We start from the raw sequence: 19845 nt of genomic DNA, 5'->3' as shown, positions 1-19845 counted from the left end.
GTTTAAAATGCATCTGAACATTGGTTAGGAAAAATCACCACACATTAGCATGAATTACAATAGAACTATTTTCTTTTTTAAAATCAGCACAGTACAGCTGTCTGGACAATACAAATGCTATTATAGAATACAGCATTGTTCTATAGCAGAACAATAACTTTGACTTGCTAAAGGTATTGAGCGGTCAGGGTCAGATTATGACATGCTGAGGTCCTAAATTAGGGATTCCCAACCTTTCTATGCCGTGGCCCAGCAAACTGCAGATCACCGCATGGAGTCCCACTGCTGGAATTTCCAGCCAAAACACCAGTAAAGCTATGTCCACTCCCCTGACGGGGTGGGCCCAAAACTGAACCGTGGCTGCCATGGGCCCTGCAGGAAGAGTAATGGCCTCTCTGCCTGGCTCTGTGGGGCCACGATCCAGCAGCCAACCCTTCACAGCCCAGGGTTTGGTTAAGAGGCCCCTCATAGTGTGAGGCCTTAAACTGAAGCTTATTTAGCTTATGCTTAATCCAGCACTTACAGCAGTATATTTGTTTTGATTCAACAATTTCTGAATATATAATTTCCCTATATAAATTACATTTCTGTTTTTTCTGGTTTCGCTTGTCTAGAAACAGACTCAGTAAATTATTTTAAAATTCTGCATATCCTTGTAAGGATTTGTTTTCTGATTAACTTTCTTTTTGTATGCATCTTTTGAAAATCTAAAGAGAACTGAAAAAAAATACAATATTCTCTGGTAGGAATAATACAATATATGAACACAGAGATGGATTACTGGGGGGGGGGGGGTTGGTGTACCCTGGTCTATCACTGAATTCCTCTACTGACCTAGGCAGAGGGGGGAGCTACAGCTACCTGAGTGCCAAGTTTGGCAGGGGATACCAGCAGTGGCACAGAGATTCTTCCTTCCAGTACCTGCACCCTGCCCAGCCATCTGCCACAGGTATCCCCTGTTGGCTCGGAGAAGGTGCTGGAAGTAGGAACCTTTAAGTCACTGCCACTACTGCCTTCAGATCATACAGGCACGAGAAGAGCCCCAAAGCCACTACGACCCCATGCTCAAAGGAGAAACTGTGCAAGAAGCCAGGTTCAGCTAGGGTCAGCAGTGCACAGATTCCTCCATCCAGCATCTGCTTTCAGCCATTAGAGGACACTTGCAGGTAGGGATAGGCAGAGCGTGGAAGGAAGAAGCTGTGCACTACCATTGCTATTGGTGTCTAAGCATGGCATCCCATACAACTGCTCCCTACTGTCCCCAGCTGGAGTGATACAGGAGTGGCTCTGGCCCCACCACCCCCAGGTTGGTCAGGAACAGTAGCAGCCAAGCAGGTCCCCCCACATCCTTTGTGCATATACTTCCTGTCTAGCTGCCTCATATCCCTTGCTGACTTGGGAGCCTTTCTCCACATCCCCATGTTTGATTTTAGGAAATCCTGGATCCACAGATGTGTGAGCATGGTTCTGAACTCTGCTACATTCATTTTATAATGACAAACTTCCAATGGAATTACCAACACAACAGTAGTGAAACAGCAAGGAAAATCAGGTCTTATGTTTTTAAGTGTATGAAGGGAATGTAAAGCTGTCACAAAAATCCCTCACTACATATAACAAGTTAAAATGCCTAGCACAACTAAGTTGTACCACAGATATCTTGGATAGGATTTATATAACACTATTGCTTGATAAAGATGTTCACTTAAAACAAGAAAAAGATCGTCTGCATATGTGCTGCTTCTGAGATGAAGAAAATCTTATTAAAGGAAATGATTGGAAAGGATGTCAGAAATGTGTCTGTCTATCGTTGCTGATAACAAATCCTGGGCCTTCACAATTTCAGTTGCACATTGAATCTCATTTCTTGATTTGATCAATTGGTCTTTTTTTCCTAAATTACATTTTTAAGGCCTCCATACTGTCCTTGATCTACACATACATAACTACCACTGACACTGGAAGGAATTCTCTCACAGATCAAAAGGCAGAATATTGCCATTTCTTTTAATGAGGTCTATTAGCACCATACAGCCTCCCAACAAGAATTACAGTCTCAAATATTTCTCACTGTACATTTTGTGAGGTGTAAATTCACTTTTTAAGATGTATAACTTTATTCAGAACAACAACTCATTTGGAAGCATGGTGAAGAAGTCTAGGTTCTCACAGAAAACATTGCACCATAAAATATGCCAAAATCTAAACAAACATGTATAATAACCAATTACAATTAAGCAATTTTTTATAAGGGCTGAAAATATTTCAATGCTTACCTGAAGAAACAATTCCTACTTGATTCTCAGCAAGGGGAATCACATTCTACAAAAATTCTAAGTCTTTGGAATAATGCCATATGTTTTAATAGGGTTCTATAGATGTCAGGCTAAATGCTTATAAAATTTAGTAGAGAAGGATTTTTCCTTTCTATAGAATTTTTTTAATTCTTTTTCAAAAAGGGAGGGAATAACTTGTGCTCACTCCCAGAATCCTTTTTTTTTTTTTAAATATGCATTTAAACATTCTTGAAGTTCTATGGTAAGGAATTCATTTTTAGAAATGGAGAGTTTGTTATCCTGAACACTGGGCGCACCCACACATGTACTTTAATGCACAGTAGCCTATTTTACTGCACATTAAAGCATCATGTAAAAAAATGCTATTACGCTAATGTGCAGTAGAATAGGCTACTGTGCATCTGGGCATGCTGCTTGGGAAGGGGTGGACCAGCCGGGTCGGCACTGGGGAAGGAAAACTGTGGCTGGGCTGGCTTTGCTGCATGCTGTTTGGGACAGAATGGGCTGGTCCCAAGTGGCACAGAGGGAAGCAGCCATGACTTCTCTCTGATGCCAACCCAGCTGGCCCCATCCCCTCCCAAGTGGCACATGGCACAGCTTTCCCTCCCAGCCTGTCCCAAGCTGCATGCAATAAAGCCACAGCTTCCCCTTACCTCTGCTGGTCCATCATGGCTGTCCTGAGCAGCATGAGGTGAAGCCAGCCCAGCTGCTGCTTCCTTTCCCTGATGCTGGCCCAACCTGGCCTGTGTGACAGGATGGAAGCTCACACAACAGCTGCTTCTTATATGGGTGGCAGGAGCCTGTCCAGTCCCTCACAGCGAGGCAGAAGTTGGCCCAACACCCCTTCCCCTCACTGGCACCACAGGATCTGGCCCAGCCCCTCCTGCCCCACTCAAGCTGCAGGCCTGGCCTGAGCTAGGGGAGGGGCCAGGCCAGCTGGTTCCGGCTGGGGTCAGGGTTGGTTGCCTAGCAACCAGAACCCAAGTAAACAGCCTGAGGTGCCTTCACCTCTAGCCTGCTGGAGGGTTTCAGGTAAGCAGCTGCCATTACCCGGATTTGAAGGGGCTCCACAGGCTGGAATGAAGTGCCTGGCAGGCCGCATCCAGCCTGCAGCCCGTATTGCTCCTGCCCCTGATCTATACTATAAATTGAAAAAAAGACACTCTCTCGTATGAAAAACACTTACTCTTGAAAGGCTTTGTTTTCTAGTCACCAACATGCTGCACCATTGCCATGTCTACCACCTTTCTTGAGATACCATGGTTGCTACCTTATGTCAAGATTATTTTGCAATCAATATGCTGCCAAGTGATTTACTAGAAGACATTAATCCAATTGGACAAGCAGAAATAAAGCTTCCTACAGCTCACTGTAAAACGTTCTATCAGGTTTTAATGCCATGGCTTTCTAAGTAGATTAAATGAAACAGATAACTACATCTAGACTCTTAAATCCCCAAACTAAAGCATGAGTTTTCAAGGATTCATAGTTTTATATTCTTCTGATGTCAACAGTATATTCTATTCATTTCACTGCTTTTGTCCAAAACAGCAGTTTAATTCTATCATCATTTTAAAAGTGTCTGAAGAAATTTTGGCTTGCTGTTTATATATTTTATAGCCCAAGGTAACATTAATGCCAAATCAGCAAATTTTAGAGAATGCTTGCAGGAAAAAATAAAGAACAGAATTGGTAACTGTGAGACTAGGAACAGATGTTGCATTTATCCTGGGATTGGTGTGTACAAACATCTCCCTTCTAATCAGGGTTTAGTGAGCATCTGAAAGCAGATCTGCTTGTCTGCCATTGATTCAATGGTGCAATCCCAGGATATCTGTACAGATGGGCTTAGCAATAAACTGTACAGATAAACTGTGGGTGCATCTATACATTCATTACTGTACAGTGTTTATTGCACATTTAATTTAGTACTTGTATAATCAAATACTAAATAAATTTGCAGTAACCAGAGTTACTGTGCAGTAGTGCCAGTGAATGCTTTTTTAGTGACACTACCACGCAGTATTATTTGGCTACTGCACTGTCAGCGTCTCATGTAGATGCTCCCTGTTGCTATCTCTTAAAAAGGAAATTTTTAAGGTTTTATACCAGGACAATGTAACCATTTACACGTATGGATGTTTATGTCCATGTACCATTTATCCCAGGGTAGATGCAATATCTGTTTATAGCCTGAAGCATTATCACCTTTAAACAGCACATATTTTTTTCCAGTTAAAAATAAACTAGAAGCTTTATTCAGTTTAAGATTGAAGTCAAAACAAATGTAACTTCATTGGAATGAGTTAAAAACTCTGCAGGATTATGAAATAGAAGCTTTATTACCAGGTGCAGCAAAGGATAATTTGATTGGTGCAACATCAAGACGGTTAAAAAGGAGAGGGTCATTAAAGTGTATGGAATGGAGAGTTTAGAAAGGATTAGGTAGATTATAATGAGCTATGAATTCAAGTGACTCCCTTTGTACTTCCTGACTAGAAATGCTGCTGCCACTTCCAGGCAGTTGGTTTTAAGCTTTGGGGGCAACCAGGAATCAAATGGGTGCAAGTGTACCAGGGCACTCCCCTCTCCCCCTCCGCCCAGATCTCCCCTGCACTTCATAAACTGTTTGGACACCTTAGGTATCCCCCTAACTATAAAAGCAAGGGTGTGTCTACACAAGGCATTTACTGCACAGTTGACAAATTAGCTCTGCAGTAAAGATCATGTATTTAGGTAGGAGTAAACTAATTAACTCTGAAGCAGGATAGTATGAATAGATACAAATACTATTCTGCTGCAGAGTTTTTCACTTCACAGCAGCACACATATAGATGCTGCCCAGGCTGGCTGGGACATGAGGATGCTTCAGTGCATGGGCTGCCTGCTGTCTAGCTCCACACTAGAGCACTCTCATGCCCTAGCCAGCCCCTCCACAGCACACTGAGCCTGGTTGGAGCAGCCCTAGGCTGGCAGCCTAACCCCTTGGGTCCTCTGCCAGCTGGGGCAGTTCTGACCTGGTTCATTGTGCTGCGCTCCTAGGTACACATGTAAACACAGTGCCTGGGAAGCAATACCCTCCAGTGTGATAATCACCAGAGTTTATTTCTTTGAATTAATTGTCCGTGTAGATGTACCACCAGTGACTGAGGGCTACTATACTCTAATTTCCTCTGCTCAGTAAAGTAGTAGTCCAACATCCTCTGTGGAATATGTTAGTGTGTGAATTTACAATGCATAACTCAAGGCATATGGATCAATAAGCAGAGCGAAGGTAAAGTGATTGAAGCTAAATGATACATTTAATGTACAGTACTGGACCTGATCCTGAGGCATGCTGAACACCAATTTTATCTCTGAAAATTGTTTGTGCAATTTACTTATCCTCTTCAGTACCACCACTAATGCTTCATTTTTTTATTTTTTTTTTTTTGGCTATAGGACTTTACCTGGATTAGGCTCAGTCATTGAATCTGCAAATTCTACCTGGGTTGACCTCATTCCAAAACATGCAACTGCTTTGGGTGTACATATGTTGTTGATAAATTTAATTCCCACAAAGACTATTTTTATGATGTCCAATATATGGTAGTATATTAATTTTGCCTGATTGAGCCAATATTTTCAGATTATCATCAAGATTCATTGTTAGTATTTGCATTGCCTCAGTGCCCAAAGATGCAGCCAACAATACCCTTCTTTTGTTAGGTGTTGTGGAAATATATGGGAACATCGTCATGCTGCCCATCTCAAACAGTTTACAGTCTAAACTGAAATAAGGCAGCAGAAGTAAACATTAAGAGGGAATACAGAAAGGAAGACTAGAGTAGGAAAAGTATAGATACATCAGTTAGCTATTGTCTAAGAGGTTTTAAAATTCTTTGCCAAAACTTCTCTCTCAGAAAACAAACAAACAAAAGAATCATAAATTGTTTCTGTCTTGCTTCTTACCAAGAATTCAATTCAACTGAATTCTTCAATTCAAAGAATTTTTTTTTTCCACTGAAAATACAAATGGGCCACAAGGTTTAATAAACTGATAACCTGATAACTTTGATAAAACTGAATCTGGAAGGAGATTAAAGGATTTTGATATATTATTTGCTTTTTAAGGACCTTTAGCAAAGTATATTAATTAAGTAATTAAACTGCCATTGGGCTAATCCAAAAAAAGGTTTACATCCTCAATCCTTTCAAACACAGAAAATCTCAAACCTTTTACAAACACTTCCTTAGGCAAAAGCCTGTGTAAGGACACAGGCCTTGAAACATGCCCCAAAGGTCATAAAAATATGGGCTCTCTCAGCAAACCCACCTTTCCCTTAGTGTTCTACATCGTCCAGAGTTGTAGTACAGCAATGTAAAAGGGTGAAATGTTGACACTAGATAGTTATGCAATACATGTCACTAGCAATACATTTATTTTAGACTAGTCTCACATCTTTAAGTCCTTAAGAGGTGATGAAGCTGGATTAATTCCTGAATATAATTTATGATTAATTTGTCAGTGAAGCTGGCAATAATATTTCCCTGTGCATTTGTTCCTATTACAAATTAAACCTATTTTGCACCATTCTATTTGTTTAAACCATCAGCACTTTTCAGAGCTGTTAATACCATTGAGCATATGTTTTTTAAAGCCTCATCTCACACCTCACCTTAAAATAGTCATGGAAGGTCACAGCTATTTCTGTCTATCCATATAAACATACATTTTTGTGTGGAAAGTGGTAGAGCGGCAACAGAACGATGGAAAGTATCTTAACTGAACAATAATCTTTCTTTGAACTTAGACTATTTTTAAATAAACTTTCTTGTATACAGCAGAGTATAAAATTGCCAAAGTAAACTGTCTGCTACTGTTGATTCCAGCAGAACAGGAAATGTAGTTGTAAGCTCCTTTGGAAGCAAAGTAAGCTCTGAACTTTCCACCTGTTGTAGAACTCAGTACATCTAATTACTCTCTCAATGCAGGGCCTAAATCTTCTACAGAAGTACGTAGGTGTTTTCCCAACAGATTCAAGAGGAACAGACACTGGCCAATATAGGGCCTCAGTCACTCTTACACAGTTGCCATTTTATATAGAACTAGTCATTCCCCACAAGAATAATATCTAGTGAATATGGCAATAACGTTAATTTTTTTCCTGTCAAATGGAAATGATATATGAGCAGTATCTTTTAAATATCAGGATACAGGCTATTCTGCCTGGTATGGGGGAATATATTCATACTTCTTTCCACTGAAGCTTAACGTATAAGGATTAAAGATTTTTTTGGACCAGACAGAGAAAGTCTAAGTATAACTCTAGATTTGTGGTTAACCCAGACACCTGGAAAGGGAAAAGGGGGAGGAGGAAGGTGGAAATATTCCTCATCCTTACTCCATTTTTTTTTATTCAATGGCTGTTTAATGTGAAGTGCACATAATACTTGGAGCAGAGACAGAAACCCAGGATCCTTTCTATATCCCAGGTACAGTTCCCAACCACTAAGCTAGAGGCATGCTCATTCTTGCTCTGAAAAAGCCTCTGGCCAACTCCATCTTTGTTTATTCCATGCAAAGTCCATCCAGTTTCAACAAGGGGGAAGTGAAAGTGTACCCTACTCACAAAACGTACCCTGCTGATGAGGGAATGAGAGCATGCCCAGTTGCCCTACAGAGGCTGGGTGGGTAGCATGTTCTCCTGGTTAGTAGCAAATGGAGGTTGGAATCCCTTTGGGTGAAGGAAACTGATGCTGAGGGAAGAATCCTACCTCATTTTACCTGCCCAAGTGGTACTTACCCAACCACTTAATTGCTGTTGTGGGCATATGACAAGAGTATCACTACCGGACCCTTTCTAGGGGTGACTCCACCCTCCTGCTTACTTGCGTGCCATGCCTCGATCTTAATTGATTGATATAATTAGCAGGGGTGCATAAAGTGGGCAGCCTCTGGTGCCAGGGGGTGCTACCTGCAGTTCCTTCTCCCCTACACCACAGCCCAAGCCTTGCAGATGGTACTGATGTGGTTTTTGACCTGGGCCCTGTTGTGGCTTGGCCCTCTCCTTTACCCCCTTGGGGCCTCTCACTCCTCACAGCCCTCACTCCGGAGCCTCTCACTGCCCCCTCGCTCTGGGGCTGGGCTCAATGCACCCCAAAATGCTGCACCCTCTCTGGCACTAAGGTCTCCACACTCCTGTGGAGCCCCTATGAGGCCTCCTCCAACCCCTAATAGTCCCCAACCCAGTCCTCCAGTCAAAACAGTAAACACAAAAACACAAAGCCCCTGGGCTATAACATAAAAACCTAGACCATCCAGCCAAACAACATTCAGTCCCTACCAGGAAAAACACTCCAACCCCAACAGCAACCAGGGGATGCTCACAGAGTCAGTGTTCTCCCCTTCATCTGTACTAGCCAAGCTCCTCCTCCCTCAGTCACCAGAGGGAAACTGCCCTCCTAGTTTCCTGCCTGGGCTTATATGGGCCAGGCCCTGCCCCTTCTGGTCAGCTGGCTCCCCAGCAGTTGTTCCAGCAACCAGCACCTGTTGCTCTGGCTGCCCTGGTGACTGGCAGCTGGGCCTCCCTCTTCTTGCCACAAGGGGTCTCTCCCGTGTTGTTTTTTCTGTTCTCAGGCACAGGGCACCTGAGTGCTCTGCAACAGGGTACTTACATACTGCTTGCTATCTATTCCACATATGGTATGGATGTGCAAGTGTCCTCACAGCTGTTGAGCACATGCAGGAGGCCACAAGTTAGGCATTAACCTGTTTCCTTCTCCAACTCCTTTAGAGTTATCTTCCCCTTTTGGCTCTGCAAGGAGCCATAAGAGGCAAGGACAAAGGAGGTGGGTCGTTGTCTCAGCAACATACTCTGGAAGGGTATGAGCCCCAGGTTCCAGGCTGCACCCTTGCTCCCAATGAGGTAGAAAGTTCCCCACTGTTCTTCATCCATTTTAGCCAATAAATGCAAGGTGCAATGGCTCAGCTTCAAGGGGGAGGTTGAAAAGGAGACTGGAAAATGGCTAATCTGCCTGCTGGTGGCTACAGCACTGTGTTGAGAGGTCAGAACAATGTAAATTCCAACACTTCTGGGTGAGGGGGAGCCTCAAACCTCAATATCCTGTGTTCTCAGGATGCTGCTCTCATCCCAGAACACATTCTACAATTCTGTGATTCACGCCTCAGGGTTCTGAGTTCTGGGAAGAGAGCAGCCATGCAGATACTTGCACATCCATGTTGCACATGGAATATACTGTGCATAATTGCTGCTGAGCAGGCGTTTTGGGGTGCATAGTGTGAAATAGGATTCTTCCCCAGGTCTCCCATAATCTGTGCAAATCCTCTAACCCCTGGGCCATTGTACAAGAGAACAGCACTGATTCTCTCTTTGCTGGTGCCTTAAAAGACAGTAGCAGCTGCCACTGTACTGATTTGATAAATAAGTTGTGAGTGTGCCTATTAGACAGTACTCTTTAGGGGAGATGAGTAGAGGAATGTCTAGTCTGTCGCTTAGACATGAGATCGGTACCACACTACTCATCCTTGTTAAGATTCAGGTACTTCTTAAAAAACCCAGATGCAGAACTTAAGATGCCCAAGAAATTATCATAAATATATAAGTGGCACCTTCAGAGTTCAGGAGATTGCTAGGTTACAAAAATTAGCAGAGGTTTCATGTATCGTACTTTAGGACTTAGGCATGTAAACTTCACCTAAATTCCTCTTTAGAAGTTAAGTCCTTAAGACTAGGGTAATCAAGGAAAAAGAAAACTTGAGTGCAAGCTCCTCAGAACTGGGACTATGCCATGCTTTCTGTACAGTATCAAGAACAATGGGCCCAATTCTCACTGGTACTTTTCAATAGTACTTCATGATAAATCAATAAAAAATAGGTCACTTTAAACCCTTTACAGTTATAACATCACTGCTATGTGCAACTTAAAAAAAATCTGGTTTGTTTTTACATTGTGATTTTTTTTTTAAGGTGATGGCTATTAGGGCTTTGCGAAGCTTTGGGTGCTGATTTGATTCAGAAGAGATTCGGCTCAATTTGATGGCCAAATTTCCAAATCTGAATCAAATCAGGGGACCATTTAAAAGGTCAGAAAGCTTCAGAGAGTTTTGGCAATTTGGGCAGTCCCCACCTGCTGCAGCAGGGAGCTGGACCTGGACTCCATGCTGGTAAGTAGAGGGTAGGGGAGCGGGGCTGAAGGAGAGGGGAGGGGACCATGGGGGGACCCCTGCTAGGCCCCATCCCCTGCATGCTCTCCCAGGCCCCCCTGAGCTCCACCGACCCCCGCCTACTCCCCACCCTCCCTATGGCTGCTCTGCCTGCCCCAGCTCCCAGCCCTTTAAAAAAAAGCCCCAACTCACCTGGTGCTGCTGAGCTGGGGGGGGCAATCCCCACTGCCCCCCACTATCTCATGCCATGTGAGGGGTTCTGCCATGAGCAGAAAGGGCTGGGAGCTGGGGTGGGGGGGCAGCCATGGGGTGGGGGGCCAAGGGAGTGGACGGGGGCTTGGAGCCCCATGGCAGAGCCTCCCATGAGGCGTAGGGCAGTGGGAGGGAAGCAGGAATCGCTGCCCCACTAGGCAGCACCCAGTGAGTCAGGCCTTTTTTTTTCAAAGAGCTGGGAGCTGGGGCAGGAGGGCCAGCCATTGCCATGGCTGGGAGAGCAGGCGGGGGATGGGGCCTGTGAGATTCAGAGATTCGGCTGAGTCGGCAGCAGCTGAATGTCCAAATCAAATTCAGCTGAATCGATTTTGGACAGTGATTTGAATCACTGAATCGAATCACCATCCCCCAAATCGGCTGAATCTGAATCCAAAGTAAATACTAGCCTCTTCACACAGGCCTAATGGCTATATATATCATCCCATTGTTCTTGGCAAGTGGTCCTCAGACTTCCATTCTGTGGTAGAATTCACACAGGCTGCATGATCAAACTTAGTGGGCATCCCAGATTTAAGAGTATTTAATTTGCATCACATTTCCATGCTGTCATATTTAGCTTGCTAATCCAGAGGGAGATATAGAAAAATCAAAAGAACCCAGTGTTGCAAATCGCTATAATCACTACTTCTTCATGGAGCAATTAACAGAAGTGCTAAGAGAAAAGGAGAGTAATTGACTAAGTGTTTTAATTGCTGTCAATAGCAGGTAGCAAAACAATCAAATACATTAGTAGGAATCCTAAACTACCAAATTTTTAGTGTAACTCTAGAATGACCACGTATTACCCTCCAAGCCACTGCAATTATTCTGTGGACAAAAGATTGCCCCAAAGTTTTAAAGACAAAAACAAATAAGGTGTAAGCACTAAGACAATGTCTGAATTTGGGCCACAGTCTGTCCAACCACCTAAATGATTCTCCATTTGCAGACTAGGATGAAAAAACAATCTCACTCTTATGTTGGCATGCAAAATTCCAATGCAGAAATGTTGTGTATTTATGTCTGTATTTGTGGGGGTTAGCCACCTAGAGGAAGGCTATGGAAGGAGATTCCAAATTTCCTATGAATGACAAAACAATGCTACACACACACTCTCTAGAGAAAGGGGAGCAGAATAGTGTGGGGGAAGATTCAGTGGTTTATGGATATACGGTCCATGAATATTTACTGGAGAGAGGCTTGGAGCTACTGTAAACTGTAAAAAGCCACTATAAACTCAAGAATTTTTAAATGTGCCATGTTAGCTGTACATTGGTGACTTAAGTTTTACCTTAAGTCAAGATATACTGTACCCAACTTGGTACTACTGATTTTTTTTTATTCCACAGTGGGATAGTACTTGTGTTCACAAATGCTATTCTGCTACAGAGTAAATTAGTTTACTCCAGTCTAACAGGGACTCACATGTAGATGCCAAGATGTTTACTGCACAGCTAATTAGTCAACTGTTTAGTGAACATCTCATGTAGGCGCGCCCACAGTGTGGATATATACATATTTTTAGCTATAGCTGCCTGTAGGTAGAGAATAGCTTAACTACCTAAGAGTTTCATTTGCAAATTGCCTGTCATTTATAATGTAATTAGTGCCATTTTCTAAAAGTGCTGGCACATTTAGAGGGTTGCACCTCTTAATAGGTAACAGTCAATATCACATTCTGCTTTAAGATTTTTTAAAACAAAAAGTTATCTTTAAGATCAATTTTAACATTGTGTCTAATTGCTAAAAGCAGGTTTTTTGTGGGGAGTGGTTTACAGGCAATCTTCTGCAAACTAAGAAATATTGTAACTGGCATGTAAAAACACATGCCTAGGTATCTGGACAGAATGTTATTCTTGTTGAATCAGATGTGATTCCATAGTATTCCCTTGCCACTCCCATTTTTTAATTGCCAGAGCTGTTTGAGGATATTTATCAGACAATGCACACAGAATCTTTCAGAAATAATTCCTCTGTCATCAAGAAAAAGCCATAACTGCACTAAAAAGTGAACCATAGCTTTAGTTCCAGTACTTCATCAACAACAGTTGAGTTTCAGTATTTCATCAACAGCAATTAAAAACCAAGGCTTTTAATTACACTTACCTCAATGGAATCTGAAACACAGAAGAGGATGCAACATATACAAATGGTACTCACCCTGACATTACACTTAAGCCAAAGCAAAGTCTAATGATTGGGTATGGAAGCATAAATCCAGTTCCTATTCCCTTCCTTTGTTTCCATAGTGAGACGACCCATGAAGATGCTAAAATCCCTGCTCCCACCGCTTGTCTTTAGGTTCTGTGTTTTTGTGACTTTATCAAAATATTGTTTTTACTTTCTGCAGCCCATTTTTGTTTCTATTTGCTTTCTCCATCCCTTAGTTCAGCCGTTACCTTTTCCCTTTGATCCCTCCATCCACCTAAGGAAGACATGAGTTAGTAAAAGGTAATTTATACTAAAAGCTCATCCAGGCTACTTCTGGGAAGGATCAGTATATGGAGACCTGGTACTTCCATAGCAGGCTAAATATAATCTATTCCTGGCCTTGGTTGGCATAAGACTCCAAGACCAAGCTTGGTTCCCTTTCCGCAATTTGCTACTTGTGTCCTTTCTCTTAATTTTTAATCCCCCAACTCTAACTACCCTGTCTCTGTCCACTTTTGCTCTATGTTTTCTGACAATTCCTTCCTGTTTTATCTGTCCTCCATCCTTCCCTTTAACCTTTATACCTCTTCCACACCCTCCAACAGTTCACCAATGAGATCACCACCTTGCTGCCCTGCATGTAACCTGCTGCTGCAGAAGCAGTAAAGCTGAGGAATGATGAATGTTTTTTATTTGGGTTCTGTTAATATGTTTGGTATCATAGAAAACAATGAGGGCCACATGGTGCCCCAACTGAACTTGTAATCTGGCCTATTCTCCTCACTTTCACTCAGATACTGCAGTCAATTTCTGCCAGATTTTCTTCAATCTACACCATTCTTTTAGGGGTTGTTTGGATGGGACAGAGGGGAGAATTTTTAAAATGTAAAAAGGAGGAGCAGGAAAATAAGAGATTACAGTGAACTCCCATGACATCTAAAATCTCTTTACATCCATACATTCTTTTCTAGACAAATGATTGTTACATTGATAAACTCCACAAGCTGTGTTTTTCTAGTTGAGTTCTAATCCTCACAATTTCCTTGTACAAAGTATACTTAACATTTCCTTGAGATATTTTACTTACATAAAGATACTATGGTAATATGATCGTGAGGACTACCCTAGAACAGTGGTGTTCAGCCTATCTGGCCCTGCAGGCTAGATGAGTAGCGTGGGGCCAGTCTGCGGGTCAGAATGGTGGGAGCCGGGTTGTCTGCAGGTGTGTGCTGTACATAACAAAACACCACACCTAACAGATGCCAGAATGCATTGCACCATCTCTATACACAATTTACCAGTAAATGGACAAGCAAAATAATGTGTGATGATAAATACTACAGGCTCCAAAAAAGAGTCCCGCTAGAGGATGGAATTCACCCTCTAACACAGTGGTTCTTAACCTTTTTAGACTTGAGGCACCCATCATTTGGCTCAAGGCACCCTTTGGATAATGTCAGCTCTTACTTTTCACTCATTTCTTGATTACAGAAAGCTAGAGGAATTCATCTCAGAAAAACTCAGAAAGACCACAACAGGTCTTTTTTCTAACACTGTGGATTCCCATTTGAAACCTCTGGATTTATCTTGTGAATCATGTTTGCACACCTAACAGTGTTAATGTTGTGTGGCACCCTGCAACATTCTTGAAAGGATCCAAAAGCACTCCAGGATGCCACATCACCCTGGTTGAGAATCCCTCCTCTAATACCACTCAGCCCTCTTTTTAGTTTTAATTATATGTGTTCTTTGCATGGGGTGAATTTCCTTTTTTAGTCTACAGTAAGTTCGTTGAAGCCTTTTAACAAGAGGGCTGATAATCAAAGTAAATACTTACTTCACCTCAAGGTCTTTTCCTCTGACTATGAACATCTAGATTTTTCATTCCATTAAGATTGAGATTTGTCATTAAGCCACCTAAGCTCTCAAGCTTTTTGATTCTTTATGTAGACCTCTCAGAACTTTGTTCATCTGCTGTCAGGTTACAACACTAAAGATAAATGCCACAAATGACAGTTTTCTGCACTGCCCACTTCCAGCTTATTATGGCATTGTGCATTTAGAAGTAGGGTTGACACAGGGGAATAGCAGAATTACCTACCACATCTTGCATAAACCAAAATTTTGCAAAACAAACTTAAAAACAAATTTCCTAAATATACCCGTATTCAATTTCCATGATTTCAAAAGCTATCTGACCATTACATACTCTAGAGAAAAGGATGACTTTGTGTTACAAACAAAAGAAGTTATAATAGTTGCTTTTGAATATACTTTATAATTCCATATATTTTATATTGTATATAGAATGATAGTGTTGATTTATAAAATTATATAATATAGAATTATCTGGCACTTTCACAATGGGTAGAAGGGATCTGTGAACAAAAAGTACAATGAAAATGAGACAATTTTGTCACCAAAGTCCAAATACCACCTCTGTTCTATGTCTACCCTCCATTGTTCAGAAAGTAATCATCCATGTGACAGAGATTAGCAACCCAAAGTCCCTTTAAAAAACCAAAAATGTGTCCTTCCACTTATAAATACCAATTCACGTAATAAATATTTCTGTGTACCAGGCTTTGTACATTTACTTGTTCTGGCCAACACATTGCATAATTAACACAGCTACTGCCTAATTTGAGAATAAAATTAAAAGCTGTAGTTTCTCAATCCTAGATGTAATAGCAACTACTCAAGTTTGGATTATTATGGAAATGAATAACTGATCTCCTAAAAGTTCTCATATTTTACGTTCCAATGGATGTATAGACTGGTTTAATTTAAAACAGAAATCTTAATGTCACATTAAGCGATTTCTAAGGAACAGTCGTGTTACAAATGTATAGGCATATTAAATATTAAAATACAAAATTTAATTTTAAAAAATGTAATGATGCATGCATATTAAAAATAACAAACCTTTCCTTCAGAGTCTGTTGTTACCTTCTCAACTTTATTCCTGCTTAGCATTTTTTTCACCCATTCTTCCACTTGAACATTGAATTTCATGAAAGTCACGTAGCAAAAATAAGCTGATAGCAGTATTAAGCTTTCCCACCACTTGATTGAATTATCCAGAAAAAATGTGATTAGCAAGAGCAAGTCAATGATATAAAAAGTCACATCCCGAAAGAGTGGCCACCAGGTAAGATTCAAGATCTCTCGAGAAAATATAGCACACATTCCAATGACAAACAAGATGTTGAATACTGCAGAGCCTACTATTGTTCCAATGCCAACATTACTATGGGCTATGAAGACTCCTATCAAAGAGGTGAAGAGTTCAGGGGCCGAACCACCAGCAGCCATGAATGTTGCCCCAGCTACATCATCTGATATGTCCAACTTTTCAGTGATGACAGTCAATGAAGGAACAAAGAACTCATCACAGACTATAGCTAAAGCTATGAACATGTAAATCATTCCAATGATATGAAGGACAACTGCACCCCTTCTTCTTTCCTGAAGAGAAAAAAGGTCTTTGGGGTACTCTCCCTTGGAGTGTTCTTTTGTTGCATTGTCATGCCCAGTTTCATATTTCATAGAAACAGGTGAAGCTATTGTGCTATTTTGGTTCTGCTCCTTGAAATCCAATAGAGTTCTTTGTTTCCCATGTATTGACTTTTGGCTCCCTAGACTGCTGGCTCTCTCAGTGCTATATGGATCCACCTTGAAAAAGGCACTAATTGAAAGAGAGAAAGTGCTAATGGCCATTATACTCACAAAAAGCCCTATTATTCGTATCAGTCTCAATTTTTTTCTGACATTCTGATGCTTCTTACAACCAAACAGTGGTTCCTTCAAACACCATTCTTCAAGGATACTAGCTGCAGCGCTTTTACAAAAAGCCATTTTGTATTCTCTGTGGGATGCTGTGGCCCAAAAATTCAGTCAGACAGACAGTTCCTTCATATTTTTTCTTGATTTTAAAGTTAAGGGTTCTTTGACATGCTTCTCCACAATCACAAACTTTTACAATTCATCAGGTCATTCATGCTTTAAGAAAAGAAACAATTTTATTAATATTACTCTAACAACACTTTATTAGAAACATAACTCTTTAAAAGGTGTTTTATTGTACATAATTAAATACATGAGTTAATACATTGCAATCATTTTAGCAATATTTCTAACAATAAATAATTCAATGTAAACATACTGCATACAGTGCAAAGCAAGCTTCTCCAGCAGCAAAATGTTTGTTTCAATAGAAAAATATATTCTATATGGGAACAAAGTTGTGTGGATAAAAACCCATTAATAATCAGATAATTTTATGGCATTATGAAGTCACCTCTGGGCCCTCTCAGTAACTAACAAATAATTCCAGCAGAAGCCAAAAACTGTCTCCAAATGCTGCATAAAATGAATAAATGGAGACCCCTAAAATTATTCCTTATTCCCCTAAAATTATTCCTTACCTTTTATTATTTGTTACTTATTGTATCATGTTCAAACTTCAAACATAGGGACATTAATATATTAAACTAACCTGGGGGTTATATTAGTTAGATCTCATTGAAGCTTGAACAGCTTTAATTTAAACGTTTAAACATGTGAACTCCAACAATCACTGAAAATGTAGGCGACAACACTGCAAGCACAAGGTCTAACATATTTAAATATACCTTAGATGGCTTTGTTTGCCATCTAAAGACACAAGTCCACTGAAGTTAATGCAGATACTCCCACTAACTTACATTTGCTTGGGATCAAATTGTTTGGACGTCCTAGGAGAAAAATGTCATGATTCCTATTCTTCTCTTTGCATTTGAAAACTAAATGCATTTTGTCTCCCAATTGTGACCTCACTAAAACTATTCTTTTAACCAGCAGCATCATATGTTTTGTGAAAAAATTTTGAAATGTGAAGGGCCAGCCCTGAAAACCTTTAAACAAACAGTCTCAATGTATACCATTGAAGGACATAGCAAACATATAGGGGGACGAAGGGCTTCTCACCAAAGAGAACGTTTGCAGCATAAGGCCATTTAGGGCTTCCGAACAACGCGGAAAAATGGCTGCAAGTAATAGCCACTTCAATGCATGCATTCAAAGCATATTTTCATATAGCAAGCACCCTAAGTTTCATTTTCCCTGATGAAAATGATCAAATATCCTTTGCTGCTATAATATTACTGCTTCTATTTTTTACTAAAAAATATGCACAAGCAATACATATCCTTGCACCTTCCCCCACCTCAGGGCATTTATGCAATGATCTGATCCTGGCAGATGAGATGCCATATTTAAAACTAGTAAAAGACAAACCATCCAAGGTATCCAGTCCTCTTACACACTGACTTTGCAATGCCCTCCAGTGTGCACAGCAGAGGCACTGGCTGATCCACCTTTCCACTTGATTTCATTTTAAGACTTAGTTCCTGCTGCCAGGAGGATCCGTTTTGAGCTGAAACCTGCCAGAGGCATCAGTTTTGGGCTGCAACCTTGGTTTTGGTCTACAACCTGCCAGGGTCATCGGTTTTGGGCTGCAACATGCAGCCTCAGGGAGGAGGGGGTGAAGATGATGCTGCCCATGGTGGATTTATGGCCCTCCAGATTGCAATAAATAAGATTAAAGAGCGGGGAGAGAGGGCCGCCTGGTTGCTGCCTGCGCTTGTATGGCCAAGTCAGGAGCAGAGGGGCGGGGGCTCGACACATCCCTGGAAAAGAAGCAGTAGCTGGAAATCTCCGCACGCCGGCTGGGCAGCACACAGCGTCCTCAGCTCTGCAAGGTCCCCCTGCCTGCTGCTCTCTCACCCGGATTCTTCTCCTCCCCGCCCCGGCCCAAGCCCAGAGGCTGCTCCCCCAAAGTCTCCCCTCTGCTCCAGGCTCCTCTCGATCCCTTTGCAGCTTCTCCTCTTCCCCTCTCGTCTGTGCCTGGAACCCGAGTCGGGTGGGAGGGGAGGGGATCACTGGGGCTCTACATTGTGCAGGAAGAGCTAGGATCCCCCTCCTCTGCCTTTCTCCACCCTCCCAGCCGCATCCCTGGTGAGGGGTGGGATCCGGATCCGGATCCGGATCCGCCAGCAGATGCCCGGGTCCCGCTGCAAGTCTTTACCTCTTCCTCTCCCGGCTGGTGCAGAAGGTGGCTGGCATGAGTGATGCCCGCACCCAGCTGCTGCGGCTGCTTGGAGCCTCCTGGGCAAGCGAGGGAGGGACTGGCTGGATTCTGCTGGCAGCCGCCTCTTACCCGGCCACATGAAAGGACGAGGTGGGAGTGAGCCTGACCCGTACAGGCTGCACAGCACCCCGGGCCGGCCCCTTCTCCGCCCGGCGCCAGAGCCACGCCCCCTCGCCTCTCCGCCCAGCCTCCCTCCCTCACGCACAGTAAGCCCGGAAGCTGGAAGCTTCCCTCGCAGGTTCGTCTTTCTCTGCCAGCCGCTGAACCCGTGCCTTTCTGCATCTGCCAGGATGGCAAGGGGCACACTGAAGTCGCACAAACCTACTGAAGCCAAGAAGTTCAGCACAAGAGGAGTAACAGAGGCACACAGACGTCATAGAGGCTGGAAGGGACCGCCCGAGGTCATCTAGTGCAGTGGTTCTAAGCCTTCTTTGTACCAGGGCCCATTTTGTGTCAGTCCCAACCTGGTACTCCCCACTGCCAACCCACTGCCCCCCAGGCTCCAGCCCCCCACTGTGTGGGGCAGGAGGGGCCCCAAGCAGCCCCTGGTAGGCTAGAGCTCTGCCAGCCTGCAAGGGAAGAGCCACCATTTTTCTCTTTTAAAGGAGAATCCATTTGTAAAAGTTTTTTGATCCATTTTTAAAGTTTGTTGGTGACCTTTTCATACATTCTTGTGACCCACTTTTGGGTTGTGACCAGTGGGTTGAGAGATGCTAATCTAGTCTAACTCCCTCCCTTAGTCAGCATCATATTTGTCCAAACCATCCCTGCACAAAACAAGGTAGATTTTGGCTCTTTTTTTCAGCCAATCCTCTCTTTACCTCTTCTGCTTCCCTGCTTCATAGGAC

At 42.4% G+C, this 19845-nt stretch overlaps 1 protein-coding gene across 3 annotated transcripts in view; it reads right to left on the bottom strand.

Moving 5' to 3' along the window:
* Positions 1 to 19123, bottom strand: part of SLC24A2 (solute carrier family 24 member 2) — a 202970-nt gene extending 183847 nt beyond the window's left edge. For all 3 annotated transcript variants that reach the window (XM_090038806.1, XM_090038804.1, XM_090038805.1), the window contains exons 1-2: positions 18935 to 19123; positions 15793 to 16869 (exon numbers count right to left, since the gene is read on the bottom strand). In XM_090038806.1, the coding sequence (XP_089894932.1) occupies positions 15793 to 16725 (933 nt within the window). In that variant the 5' untranslated portion in view covers positions 16726 to 16869; positions 18935 to 19123. The remainder of the gene's footprint in view (positions 1 to 15792; positions 16870 to 18934) is intronic.
* Positions 19124 to 19845: the final 722 nt, after the last annotated feature.

Source organism: Crocodylus siamensis, chromosome 3 (genome assembly GCF_052110815.1).
Source record: "Crocodylus siamensis isolate JL-2025a chromosome 3, ASM5211081v1, whole genome shotgun sequence".
Taxonomy (NCBI): domain Eukaryota; kingdom Metazoa; phylum Chordata; order Crocodylia; family Crocodylidae; genus Crocodylus; species Crocodylus siamensis.
The sequence above is the reverse complement of the archived record's forward strand: the minus strand, read 5'-3'. Positions and strand labels throughout refer to the sequence as shown.